At 55.3% G+C, this 13,231-nt stretch overlaps 1 protein-coding gene across 15 annotated transcripts in view; it reads left to right on the top strand.

Annotated features, from left to right (window-relative positions):
- Nucleotides 1-13,167, top strand: part of SCMH1 (Scm polycomb group protein homolog 1) — a 69,852-nt gene extending 56,685 nt beyond the window's left edge. For 9 of the 15 annotated variants that reach the window (XM_066982764.1, XM_066982771.1, XM_066982761.1 and 6 more), the window contains 4 exons: nucleotides 1,791-1,922; nucleotides 7,387-7,590; nucleotides 8,713-8,855; nucleotides 11,118-13,167. In XM_066982764.1, the coding sequence (XP_066838865.1) occupies nucleotides 1,791-1,922; nucleotides 7,387-7,590; nucleotides 8,713-8,855; nucleotides 11,118-11,243 (605 nt within the window). In that variant the 3' untranslated portion in view covers nucleotides 11,244-13,167. Of the gene's footprint in view, nucleotides 1-1,790; nucleotides 1,923-7,386; nucleotides 7,715-8,136; nucleotides 8,272-8,712; nucleotides 8,856-11,117 lie in introns of those variants that run through there. The other 6 variants (XR_010826518.1, XM_066982769.1, XR_010826519.1 and 3 more) reach the window with 6 other exon arrangements.
- The last annotated feature ends 64 nt before the right edge of the window (nucleotides 13,168-13,231 follow it).

Raw genomic sequence — 13,231 nt, 5'->3', positions numbered from 1 at the left:
GTTACGTTTGCAGTGGAGGACATAGTGCTGTCTTTTCCTTTGCGTTGTCAGAAGGCAGGCTGAGTTCAAAGTTCACATCATCCCTGTACGTGCTGTCCTCCGAGGTGTACATCTCCTGGCTGAGCGGGTCCCTTTCATTTCCCGTAAATGATCTGCATGTTATCAGCATCCTTCTCTAAGTGGTATTTGTCCGGTTAGATGTGGGGTCCTTTCCTGCCAGCTCTTTCCCTCACTGATGATACACATTCAAGAGGTGTAAGGCATCCTTTGCACTAAGGGTATTTTCCTTTTCTCCTGATGAACCACAGCATGCAGCTGTGTGCACATCTATTTCCTTATTTTCTTAAAAACTGCCATTTTTTTTAAACTGAGAAACCCTGACTGCAGACCTGCTTTGGTTTATCCTTCCTTTAATTTGCATTGACTTACTTTCTAATTCCCTGGGTTATTTGCAACAACCTGACCTTCTGTGTGTTTGCATTACTTTTACAATCAAAAATTTTTAAAAATACCCCCCCCCCCAAAAAAAAAAAAAAGAAAAAAGATAAAACCTTTAAAAACATCACCTTCTGTTGCGGTTCTGTGACTGGTGAAGAAATGCATCCTATTCTACATTTAGAAATATCCAGAGACATTGCCGAGAGCATTTGTTTCTCCTCTCTGTCTGGGCAGCGAATGTTTCTTGCAGTGAACTGTCCTGAGGACAGTGCTAACCTTTCTAATAATATTTTGGTGTTTTTTGACCATAGTCACAGGGAGTCCAGGGGCCTCAGTAAAAGCAGCTTCTTTCCTTTCCCAAAAGGATTTTGATAAAACAGGTGCTTTTATCTACCTTCGTGTTTCTCGTTAGCCAACTAAGCTGTGGCTGCCCGATGCTTCCCACCCATCCTTACCTTTGTGTCTTCGTTTGGCGTAACACGTCTCCGTTGGTGTCTGCTCCTACGCACCCCTCGCCGTATTTGTCACCCCTCCAGCCCCCTCCCGTCCCGCACCGGTGGCTCGAGCTGCTGCAGGCTCTCGTCCGGCTCCTGGCATTCGTCTCCCAGCATTTCACCCCTTGGCGCAGGGTCCCCGCCGCAGGCTGGCGCGCGTCGCCTCGTGCCGGCCGTACCCCGGGCTGCGCCCGCGCGGGGCAAGGTCGCCGCCAACCGTACCGCTGTCGTGGCTGCCGTGCCGTCCGTGTGCGCAGTCCCATCCTCTGTGTCCATCCGTGCAGTGACGTCCCGTGCTCGGCGTTTTCCATCTGTGAGGGACGCCTCGCGGCCCGGCCTGGTGCGTGCGGCGCCGGGCGGCTGGGTCTCGGCGCCCCGTGACCCCACCGCTGGGGCGGAAGAGTGGCAGGGGGGCAGCTGTGGCGCTGGGGGAGCCGTTCAGGGAGAGACCGAAAATTCAAGTACGGTTGAATCAAACGGTGCCTATGGCATAGAGTGTCTGCAAACTGTCTGGGGGCTGCAAGTGTCCGAAAGGTGAAGAGACTGGGGCGGAGGAGGAATCGTGTGGGAGATGAGCCAGAAGGAGGAGAAACGGGATGAAGCTGATCACAGGTGCCATTCGGGGTGAAGCGTGGCAAAAAGTGGCTACAGAGCCTTGTTAGGTTCATCCCCGCCCTTTTTCTCTGTGAAACTCCCAAAGCAAAGTACGAAGTGGTAAGCGCTGCCAGCTGTAGCTGGGCTGCAGTTTCCGCAGGCTGTTACCAGACTGGCGGTGCACAAGGGTCGCAAGTGACTCTGGCAGGGCTGAATTTCCCAGAAAATCTCCACTCCTAAATAGGGCTTGTTCTCTTTTCCTAGACAGAAGCAGTTCGTTAGACGGCACTCTGCAGGGACCAGGCCGGGGTACAAAGCGGTATTCCCAAGATTCCCCTCCATACAGTGCTCCTCTCTCCCCCAAGTTACCAAAGAATGACCGTCACCCTTTGGAAGGTGAGCACAGCGTCTCTTCCCAAAGCTGGCTGTTTATAGCGACTTGTAACGGATGCGGCAGAACCTCACTGCAATGCCAGCCCGAGCCGTGGGCTTAGGCAGTCTGCTTTGCTTTGTCTCTTTTGGCATGGGTCGGTGCTTGGTGTCTCAGAGAGAAGAAGAAACTGTTGTACACCAAGGCAGGTAGCCCAAGCAGTTGTGCAAGACGTGGGGAATGCAGGCAGAATTCCTTCTAACCCTGATAGCGATCAGCTAATACCATAAAAGCTGGGGTTTAATTACCCATATTTTAGCTTCCATTGCTATATATGGTATTAAAGGTCATAAAACTGTCCAGTTGCTTCAGTCAATCTCCCCCTGATTTTTTTCCATGATGGCTTGCTGCAGTGTTTTCTACAGATGCTGATGTGCAGCTGTCTGGCTGGGAACTAGTGCCCTTCCCCAGGATCCCATCGTGTTCCTCACAGCCCTCACTAAATAACACGCCATGGTTCGCTACCGTGTGCTCCACCAGCTAAACCAAACCTCCTGCAGCACTGCTGCTGCCTGCACCATCAGCCAAATAACCGACGCAGGTGTGCTCTGCCACGTTCTCAAAAGTAGTTGCAGAAATATCCTCTTTGGTGTGTGGTCCGTAGGTGTCACTTGCATGTGCAGGTCGTGGGCTTCCAGGGGGTCCGGGTAGCTGGAGGACTGTGAGCCTGAGGAGGAGTCCTCAGTAAATACGCTTCCACCTTCCCTTTTGCTGTGAGCTGTAAATGCTCCGTGATGCAGAGCGGAGGTGTAGCTTTCCTAAAGCCTTTTAATTGATGGCGAAATCTGCCCGGTGGTTAGTCTCAGCTCTTTGTAACAAGTTCCTGAAAAATTGCTGGAGTCTGTTAGCTGGGCTCTTAGTTCAGTGGCTTCGTGCTCTGTTGCTGTCCTGCTAGTCCCTGTTTCCCCAGTTGTTGCCGAGTTTGCTGGGCTTGGGCTGTTGATCCCAGATTTGAGAGTCAGCAGCCTCCTGTGCACTGTGGTGCAGCGTAGCCTTCATGCCTCACCATGCTCTGTGCTCCTCCAGTCACAGCTGATCTGAACGTGCACCCCGCGATGGACAGGTCCCAGTGGCCTTAGTACCTAAATCGATCAAAACGGCACATTTGTCACATAGCTGATGTGAAGAACAAGGTGACTGCGAGACCGTCCCATGTATACTGACAAGTTGAAAATTGTTCCCTAGAACCCAGTCCCTCTATCACCTCTTGGTGCGCATTCTTCCTGGTGTCCTCTAATCCGTCAGCCACCGCACGCGGGTAACCATTGGCAAAGCGTGTCAGCTCCTACTGTCCGGGCAGTGAAATACGCAGTGCCTTGCTCTTCTCTAAAGAGGGGGGGGGCTCTAAAATTAAGGTGCCTTGCTTAGGTGGTATCGCAGACTCTCCGTATTGTCAGTCCGAAGGATTCTGTAACACGTAATTCTGAGCAGGAACCCAGTTAGGTTGTCTGGAAGGTTGAATCTCAGGCTGCTTCAGAGTGTGTTCAGGTGTCTTTTGGCCTTTGAATGCGGCGTGCCATCTAGATGCCCAGATTATTGCAGCCTCTTCTGGAAAAGCAGAGACAAGTGTGCAGACCGTGTGCCTTGACGAGAAGGTGGCGATTCTCGTGGTTTGTGAACTTCCTGCAGCAACTTGGTCTTGGTCCATTTGTGGTTCAAGCAGGAGATGTACAGGGCAGAGAGAAACAAGGTGCAACTCTACATCCCTTTTAGAAATTCGATTTTATCCTGCAGGCAATCAACTAATGGCCCGTTCCACCTCATCCACTATGAAATTTAAGCGGAAGCATGGATATTTGCATTTCGGAGGATGTTCTTTAAGAACACGAGCCCGAAGTACCCAGATAGGTGTATTTCCTGAGCAAGGAGGTGTGTGTGCTCGTGGTGACGGGCTCACTCGGGAGAGCCGTTCTGGCTGCAGCAGTGTGGCACACTGCAGCACCTGAGCTATTTCCAGCTCGCCCAACTGACGGCAGTGAGTAGCAGGGGGAAGTCTCCGTTCATCGTGCCCTTGGCAGGAAGGCAGAAAGACGAGGAGGGGATCTCTCTTCATATATTGTTTTTCTTCTTACACCCAGTGCCATTAATGGAGCTTTTTGCTAAAAGGCTGCAGTTCCAGCACAGTGGGGACCCGCTTTTGAAAGACTATCATTTGTTGGAAACAGTGGGTGTTTAGGAGTTGTGCAAATCAGATTTGTGCTTGTGGCCAAACTCCATGTTTTAGCAGTAAAACTGCGCTCTTGAATCTATAGCGTTATTTGTTTAATTAAACTTTAATTATCTGCTCCCTGCCTCTCCACCACTAATTGTGGCATGTTTTCCTACAGTGCTCCAAAAGCAAGCCTGTATTTAAAACTAGCAGTTTATATAAGAAAATCTGCCTAAGAATTAACCACCTCCTCCTCGCTCCAAAAACTAGTTATCAAGGGCAGAAGGATTCTGGATAGTTTGTGTGCCTGAAAGCAGACCGTGCGCTGCCGCCTGCAGAAGCGCGTTGTCTTCTGCTCTAGCTGATTCACAGAGCTAGGCAAAATTTTCCTCTTGCCTTGTTTCCCTCTCCCCTCTCTGGCGGTGTCATTTGTGTAAGCAGCACCCTGCGTGTTTGTATTTTTAAGAAAGTTCGAGACCTCTCCTGCACTGACCCTACCGAGAAGCCTCCAGCTCTGCTGCAACGTTTACAGCACAACCAGGCACTCGCCAGCCCAGAGCCAGGGAACCTGAGGATGAGTGTGCAGCTTTAATTCTAGGCCAGAAAGCAGCGCTCCCAGGTTGTGTGGCTGCATGCCGTTCTTCGGATGTTTGATCATAAACACATGTGAGAACATGATCGCATATTTGAAGAACGCATCACAGAGCATTCACATCAGAATAATGACAGTGTGTTAATTGTTGAGTTAAATCTGTTCCAAGGGTGAGTTCTGGACCCTTAGTGTTGCACCGACACGAACCTGTGCATGTGGTCTTCCAGCCTCCCAAGCTGCAGCCTTCTCCAGCCAAGCTCTGAAATTCTGCTGACACACGTCCCTCTGCGTGAGCTTCGGTGTCGTCAGTAGCAGTCGGACACGCGCTGCTGCCTGGCCCAGCACGTCTGGGGCTTCCTGGCAAGCTGAGGCTGTGCGTCACTCGCGGAGGGAGCCGTGTTTCCCTGGGGGCCGGAGCTGAGCTGCGCAGCCCCCTGCCCGTGCCCTGTCTGCGGCGCCTGCCCCTGTCCTGCCCCAAGGCACGCAGCGCGGTGCGGCAGGCTGCGCCCCCAGCTGCTCTCACGCCACCGCACGTTCCGGGAGTCAGACGTCACCCTTCGCACAGATGTTCCAAGAAGTGTGTGTTTAACGGGAAGTGATTCGTGTTTTGAGAAAAACCGTCCTGCTGTTGGAGAGGAAACCCGAGGTAGCTTCTGCGAAGGAGCTCCTATGAAGAGCCAGTGGCGCAAATCCCATCCACTGCGTGCCTGGGCCCAGGGCAGGGAGCCCCAGCCCACCTTGGGAGCAGGCAGCCAGCTCAGTGCTGGGTTTGCACCCGGTTTTGCGCTGAAATGAGGTGGTGGAAAAGCAGTGTGGGACAGGAGTGAAGGAGGAGTGCGGAGTTATTCAGGAGCAGTCGTAAATCAGAAACCCTTGTCTGATGCACAGAGAGCAAGTGAAAACACATCTGTCTACCCACATGGGAAACTGCCGGCACGCCGGCCAGCAAACAGCACGCGTCACCCAGGGAATATCAGTCTTCGCATCAGCGCTGGTTCTGCATGACATCTTAAGGATGTGCTGTTGGTTTCTAAGAACATCGCAGTGGCCTAAGAGCAAATAAATGCAGAAGTGCCTCAAATGCAGAGTAGCAAAACCCAGAAGATGGAGCGTTGCGTTTATGAAGGTGCTAAGCTCACACCTGCTTCACTGGACTGCTGAGCAGCTAGACAAAAAGGGCCGTCGGTGTCTTACAGCGTAATGAGGTGCTGCCTGGCAAGCTGTGGTCTGACCACCCCAGCTGAGCTCACCCCTGGGTTCTCTGCTCAAGTACAGACAGCAACAGCACCAAAACCAGAGGATCACACTTCACAGAACAGCCTTGTAGTTCGTAGGAACCAAAGAAAGTAAGTTGCTTCCAGGAGAAGGTTGGCAGGGCCCAGCCTCTGGAGCACTCGGGTTTGGGCCCAGGCAAGCTGCGTCTCCCTTCTCTGGAGCATGAAAGCGTCAGCTTAGCAGAAATGCCTGGGCAGAACTTTTGGGTCTCGTGGGCTGCGACGCCAGCTCAGCGCCCGCACCGCCGTCCCACTTCAGCACCAGTTGTGCTGGAGTTTCTCCTGCTGGGGCGGCTCCCCGGGCTTCCCCCTCCTCGCAGCCTCCCGCAGCTCTTTGTGGGTGCTGGTGAAGGTGCTGCAGCTCCCAGCCAGGCACAGTGGCACAGCCCAGGTGAGTACGCAGGCACCACACCTTGTAAGAGCCGCTTTCCTCTCCAGCTGTGCAAACTTGCCAGGTATTTCGTGATAAAGAACCCAAGAATGTGAGGATGACTCATGGAGCACCAGCTCCACCTGGACTGCGATTAGGTTGCATTGTGCCATGGTAAAATCTACAAACACGTGGTCCTAGGATGAAACCATCCCATTATAACAGCAAAGGGAAATCTTAGCCAGATACGAGGTTCGCTTGCTGGCGTGCAGATCTCAGTCAGTGGAACGTCATCCAGGGCAGCTTTCTCCATCCCCCACCCTGGAAGGGCTGGTGAGGCCAGGCAGGCACTGGGACCCCTGCCTGGGGAGAGCCTTCTGCCCTGCCCCAGCGAGGGGTGCTGGTCACCAGCTTCATCACGCACCGAAGGGCCCAGCAGAAGGCAGGAGGGGTGCGCAGCTGATCCCCAGCACCCCGCTGTTGGGACAGGAGGATCAGCCCCATGCCACTGCTGGCCATGATGGGGCAGGTGAGCTGCTCGGAGGAGCCTGCTGCTCCCTCCAGCTCTGCGCGTGCTGCTGCCCACACCGAGGCATGAGTCTGGCTAAATATCCCCACAGTCCCGATGGCCCAGGCCGCTCCCTTGCGCACTGATGCCCGTGATTTGTAGGCCTTGAGTCTGAAATGCAGGGAGCTTCCTCTCCCGGCTCAGAGCAGTTGTGGAAGCAGTAAGAGGCTGCAGGAACGCACACTGGAGCTGGTGGTGGCATTAGCAGAGAAGCTGTTGCTCAAATCTGGGTATCAACCGTTATCGCTGCTCACTGGTTGGGCTGGAACTTGCCAGGCAAACGGCAGGCTGCGGTGCTTTAGCCGTGCGTATTTCAGTTTCGAGGAGCCCCCGGTGCAGTGGTGTGACGCCTGCTCCTGCAGCCGCGTGCACGCCCTGCGTGGCGCTGCCTTGCCGCGGCTCTGCCCGCTGCTCTTGAGCCGTGAGGTGGGGCCGCGTGGCGTTCGTGTGCACTGATTGCAGCTTGGTGCGTTCCAGGTGAAACCTTTGTTCTGGGAGATGGCCTCCCAGGGCCCTTGGAGCCTCGCCTGGACCCCATGGACTCTGCCTTGAACTCTGTCAATTCATCCAGCCACAGCAGGAGCTCCAGAGACTATCGCCTGCAAGGATACAGGCACCTGCACCAACCCTCTAGCCTCACCCAGGGCAGTACCTCTGCCTTGCGTAGGCTTAGCTCTGGGGGTAAGAGAGTTAAGAAGCCAGCCCTCCGATTCTAAATTTGGCAATAAAAAGGGCTTTTCTAACTCCAGTTACATCTTTCTAACTTCAGCAAGTACCAGAGACTGGCCTCTCCACTGTTGAACAGGTAGTCTGTTAGGTTTAACAGTAGCTCTAGAGACGTGGCCGATGGGTGGGTGGGAATACGGCCAGGAGGTGCTCGCAGGGTCAGCCCTTTGGCTTGGTGGCCAGCTTGGTGAGCACGGGCAGGGGCTGTCAGCGGTAAATGGGTGTCAGCGAGGACGGCTGGGGAGCGGTCAGTGCGATGAGAGCTGTCTGGTTAGGGTGGGGGCTGGCGTGGGTGGCCAGGAGGATGGGTGGATGCACGAACGGTGCTTGTGTGGAGGAGTAGCGTCAGGAGAGCCGTTAATTGCAGTAAACCACATACCAAACCCAGGTGTTTGCAAGAAAAAGTTGTAACTTTGTGTGCATGGTGTCAGTAAAAGATTCTAAAAAGCTCAGGCTGCTGATGCCTCGATCTGTCTGCTTCCCCCCCATCTGTGCATACAGGCACAAGAGTTGAAACAACTGGCCGTGCCAGGCCAGCGCTTTGAGAGCAGGACTTGTGTTAGCTCAGGCAGTGTGTCAAGGCAACAGAATTCTGCACGTGGGCTCAGTCCAACAGAAAATGCAGCCGATGAAAACGTAGAGTAACTTTGCCATGTTACAACTGCCAAAGGTGGTGTTCTGGGCGGGGGGCGAGGGCAGGAGCAGTGCTCGGGGAGAGGAGTGGGAGCGGAGAATTGCCTGCAAAGGAGGGAAACAGCAGCTTGGCGAAGAGGAGTGGGAATGTGGGGCAAGCCTCACCTGAAGGACGAGGGCAATGGGAAGTGGGGTTTTAGGGTGAGTAACAGGGCTAGATGTAGAAGGCTGCCCCAAAAGTAAGGCATAAGGAGAGAGAAAGTCCTTTGGTGCTAGACCTGTGCCTCAGGACCCTCTCGAGTATGGCGTGGTTGTGCCCTTCACGTTGTCTCTGCCAGTGCTTTGAAAGAGGAGACTGAACGGTAGCTTAGGGTGAATGTCTGCTGCAACGCTGCTGCGGTCACACTTGGAGTAACTGCTGCTGTCTTGCAATTACACCGCCAGGTTCAGACAGATACCTTGGATCTCGGGATGTCTCGCGGCTCAACAGCCGGGACCCCTCGTCCTGGACGGTGGAGGAGGTGATGCAGTTCATTCGAGAAGCAGATCCACAGCTGGGACCCCACGCTGACCTCTTTCGAAAACATGTAAGTACGTCTCTGTGTGTGTGTGTGTGCACGTGTGTGTGTGCGTGTATTATATATGGGTGGGGAATAGATACCTGATGAGGAAGGTCTGTGACAGTCAGAACAGCAGCACTTCACACTAGTTCTGTGCTTAGGAAAATATCCTATAAATCCTACTTGAGTCACGTCCAAGCTTGGGATCTTTTCACTCAGAAACCGCGGAGGGGAAGACGTCTCAGCCCGGTTAAAGCTGCAGTGCTGCTGCCTTTGTGTGTGCAGAGAGCTCAGCTTGGAGCTGGATTTGAACTGTAGCACCACAAACACACAGAACTCTTCATCCTGGAATCCTAAAATTCACTTCATAGCAAATTTCTTCTGGCAAGAAACATGTTCCAAGTGGAGTTCACTCTGCGAATTGCAGTTAGACTCCAATAAAAAGGGGTCTCCTAAGGCTCTGATTTTCGTTCATACCTTTAAGTGCAAAATAGCTGCAGACATACAGCATGGAATTGGTACAACGAAATCTACAAAAATGTTGGCACCTTCATGTCCTGGCTCCTGCCGGTTCATCTGTCCTCTGCCTTTTCCTTCAGTCCACTGCCTGGTCGTGCCTGTGAGGTCAGAGAAGCGGTGGGAGGATGTCCTCGCCGTGAGCTGGAGGCGGCGCAGCTCCAGCTCGTGTGCCAGCCGGGGGAAGCATCTCCCCCCTCACTGCCTCGGGGCTCGTTGCAGGAAGGGGAGCCCACGCTCGGTGTCTCCCTGCGATGGCACCAGGCTGTGCTGTGCTGTGCGTGCTCACCTCTGTGTTCGTGGTGCAGCTGGAGTCAGAGCTCCCTGCAGGTCTGGGGGGTTTTGCAAGCTGGGGCTGTACAGAGCCCTTCCCCAGGCAGGAGGAGAGGCAAGTGGGGCACGTGCTGGGCTGAGACACACGCTCCTTGCTCTTTTTTTTCTTTTTTTCCTTAATGAGTTCTATTTTAGAATCACCAGTAATTGAAAAATGTTTTAATTATGCAAGAGAGTGCTCAGCTCTCCACTGAGGGATTACAGTCCCTGGTGTTGGCAGTCCTGAGGAAGAGCTTAGTTTTCACTTTAGGAAAGGAAGAACAGAACAAACCCGGTACTGGAGATCTGACTAGATGTGAGACCTAGCTGGGTGTCAACACAGGACAGAGTTTTCTGTTGTCAGAGGCTGTGATATTTGCTAAAAGTAAATGCAGTAGTGAACATTTTCTTCATGGCAACTTGTCCACTGCAAAGCTCTGGGCCAAGGAAAAGAGTGCTGCAAGGGATGACAGCCTGAGAAACATCTGCTAGCAGGTGCTAAGTGCGAAGCTGCTCCCCAGTTTCTTCAAGCTTCATGATCCCTTCCCTCTTGAGCCTCTGCGAGGGGCATGTCTGGCTCTGCTGCGAGGCAGGAGGTACTTCTGTAAGCCACGCTGCTGAGACCAGGCCTGCTGGAGGTGAGATGCTCCACTTCCCTGCCAGCTGCAGGGCATTTGTTTAGAGACTCCAGAAAACTTTGCACATTGTGGCCTTCTCTTTGGGTGTACAGATTTCTGTCTCTTGCCTCGTTTCTCCAGCCTTGACTTCAGCATGGCCGTTTTTCACGGGGTGAAGTCTACTTTGCAGAGTGCTGCGTGCGCGGCAGTAGGATGGCTCTCAGGGCACATCCTGTCCCAGGACGTTTTCCCTGCACCAGGGCAGCAATGCCCTTGGGTGAGAGGCTGCTCCTGAGCGCTGCCGCTCCGCTCAGGGGGGGCTGACACCAGCTCAGCACAGCTCCTGGGCGTTCGCTGCCCCGCAGCATGGTTCCAGCAGGTGTGCCACCAGCAGGTGTGCCACCACCACGTGGCGCCCAGGCCGTGTCCCCTGTGCCGCAGGCAGGGCCGGGGGCAGGACGCCCACACCAGGATGCGGAGGCTACGTACAAGCTGCCTCCCTTGCTGTTGAACGATGCGCTGTGCTAGCTGTGCTGTTTCAGCTGTCGGTGTTGGGGGCGCAGCCTGGCTGACAGGCAGGGTTTGGGCCTGCCAGTGTAAGCGGCAGGGGCCTGCCGGCAGCACAGCCTGCTGGGCTGCTTGAGGAACAGTTCACCCTGGGCGAACGCAAACGCGAATGAGCCATGAGAACAAAATCCTGCCTGTCCTGAGGTGCCAGCAGCAGCCAGAGCCAGAAGGCACTCCTCGGTTGTCCATCGGTTTGTGAGTTGCCCTGGGCAGCTGAGATCTGGGAGGCTGGAGGGCCGAACAGGGCTCTGACGGGTGCTGTTTCTCCTCCTTGCAGGAGATCGACGGGAAAGCCCTGCTCTTGCTGCGGAGCGACATGATGATGAAGTACATGGGGCTGAAGCTGGGGCCAGCCCTAAAGCTAACCTACCACATTGACAAGCTAAAGCAAGGCAAGTTCTGAGAGGACGCTCGGCAGGACAGATCCTGGAAGCTCTGCTCCTGGCCACCCACACCCGCACTCACCTGCAGACAGGTACGCATGCACACACACCCATCCACGCCGCCGACGGACACCTCTCCGACCCCGGCCCGCTGCAGGGACCAGCCGCCCACCCCTGCCCCCGGCAGCCAGGCCCCGCGGGCCTTGGCAAGGAGGCCGGCACTCGGCTGGCCCTGGGCTCCACACCCAGCGCTTCGTGGACGTCCGAGCACCGAGCCGGTGCCGCTGTGCAGGCTCCCGGTCCCACCGCCCTGGGACTGAGGAGCTGCTCTGGGCAGGAGCAGTGGCAGAGCCCTCAGGACGGGGCTTGTGCTGGCTCCTCTCCCTCTCGCTGTGCTGCAGGAGCACCCAGCCGGCCCTGCTCTCCCGGCCTCGCCTGCCCCAGGCAGCCCGTGGTCCCCGGCCCCTCGGACGCTTTGCGCTTTGCTGTGCCCCTGTGGGCAGCCTGCCTGCGAGAGGGACAGCGCCTGCGACCGCACTCGGCCCTCGTAGCATGGCGGCTGGCTTAGAGCAGCAACCACCCCGCTCCCCGTCTTCCACAAGCGCCCATCCGCCCGCCCCGGGGCACCCTCACTGCCCGAGCACTGCCTGCCCCTCCCCTCCTGGCCTTCCACGTGCTGGGGACGCGGGGCTGGTAGGAAGGCCTTCGTATTTATTTCTGACTGGGGAAGCTGGGGACGCCGTGCGGCCAAGGAGATGGAGCGAGCCACGGGAGAGCCGAGGAGCATGTCTGGGTCTGGCGTAGCCGTGGCAAGGATGCATCTGGGTCAGCATTGGAGGCTGGCTGGATGCTGTAGGACTCGACTGATCCTTCTCTCCTGTTTTTCTGTTTTTTGTTTTTTTTTTTTTATAAGGAGTTTTCTGTTTAAAATGTTTTTTGTACCTGTTGTTGAACTTGCAGCTCTTGGAGATTTTTAGCCAGAGGTGCAAAGGTTCATCGTCCAAGGGGCCCTCCAGGTCCTCTGGTGTCTCGCTCCGTCCCAGCTCGGCAATGGCAAGAGGCTGTCGGGTCTGGCAAGGCAGAGGACCCCGGTCTGGTGACCAGCCCTTGCGTTACTCTTCCCGTGAGGGTTTTGCCCTGCCCGGGGGCACCTGTTTGTTTCAGACAGTCTAATGTATTTATTTTTGATGGCACTTGAGCGGTAATCCGCTGTCCCAGATGCGTTACTGCAGCTGCAGGAGAAGTACCCGAGCAGAGGCCGCCCGATTGTGCCAAAGCTGCATCCCTGGGGAGCGCCCTGACCCCAGCTGGGGGCTGCGGGGGCCAGGCCGGGGGCTGTTGGGTCCCTGCAGCATCTCCTGCCCCGGGGCAGGGCTGACCGGGGAGAGCGGCCGCGGAGCTGGCGCACACGCGCTTCCTTCCTGCAATGACCAAAGGAGGGAACGGGGATCTCCATTGCAAGCACTTCTCCTGCCGTTAGGTCACCCTCTTTGCATCCAGCGAAATGTCTCACACCCTCTTCCCTGCAACCCTCGAGGGCCCTGGGCAGCAGCAGGAAGGGTCCCCGTGGCAAGCCACTCTCTTCTCCAGTCTCTTGCACTGGGTCAGGTTTACCCCTAAGGGGAAAGTTGCAAAAAAAAAAAAAAAAAAAAAAAAAACCACAAACCCACAAACCCCAAAGTAAGAAAAAGGCTTTTTGTTGTACAGCAAGGTCTCTGCTGCACTCCCTGCTCCTGCACCAGTGTCTTCAGAGGGAGGTGGGGCTCTGCTCACCTCACAGAGCCCCCGTCGCTCGCAGCACTGGCCCCGGGATGCCCCTCGTTTGTATCCGACGCTGATCCCGCTGGCCCGCTGTAGACAGGTCCCCATGCGGGGTCAGCCAGTGCTTTCCTCTGCACTTATTTTATGTTGATTTGTTTATAAATAAAAGAATAACTAAGTACACTTCCGCGCTGCTGGTTGTGTGCGTGCTGGGGGGGGGGGAGGGCGTAGCTGGGCCCCTGGCAGC

Source organism: Anser cygnoides, chromosome 24 (genome assembly GCF_040182565.1).
Source record: "Anser cygnoides isolate HZ-2024a breed goose chromosome 24, Taihu_goose_T2T_genome, whole genome shotgun sequence".
NCBI lineage: Eukaryota > Metazoa > Chordata > Aves > Anseriformes > Anatidae > Anser > Anser cygnoides.
The sequence above is the reverse complement of the archived record's forward strand: the minus strand, read 5'-3'. Positions and strand labels throughout refer to the sequence as shown.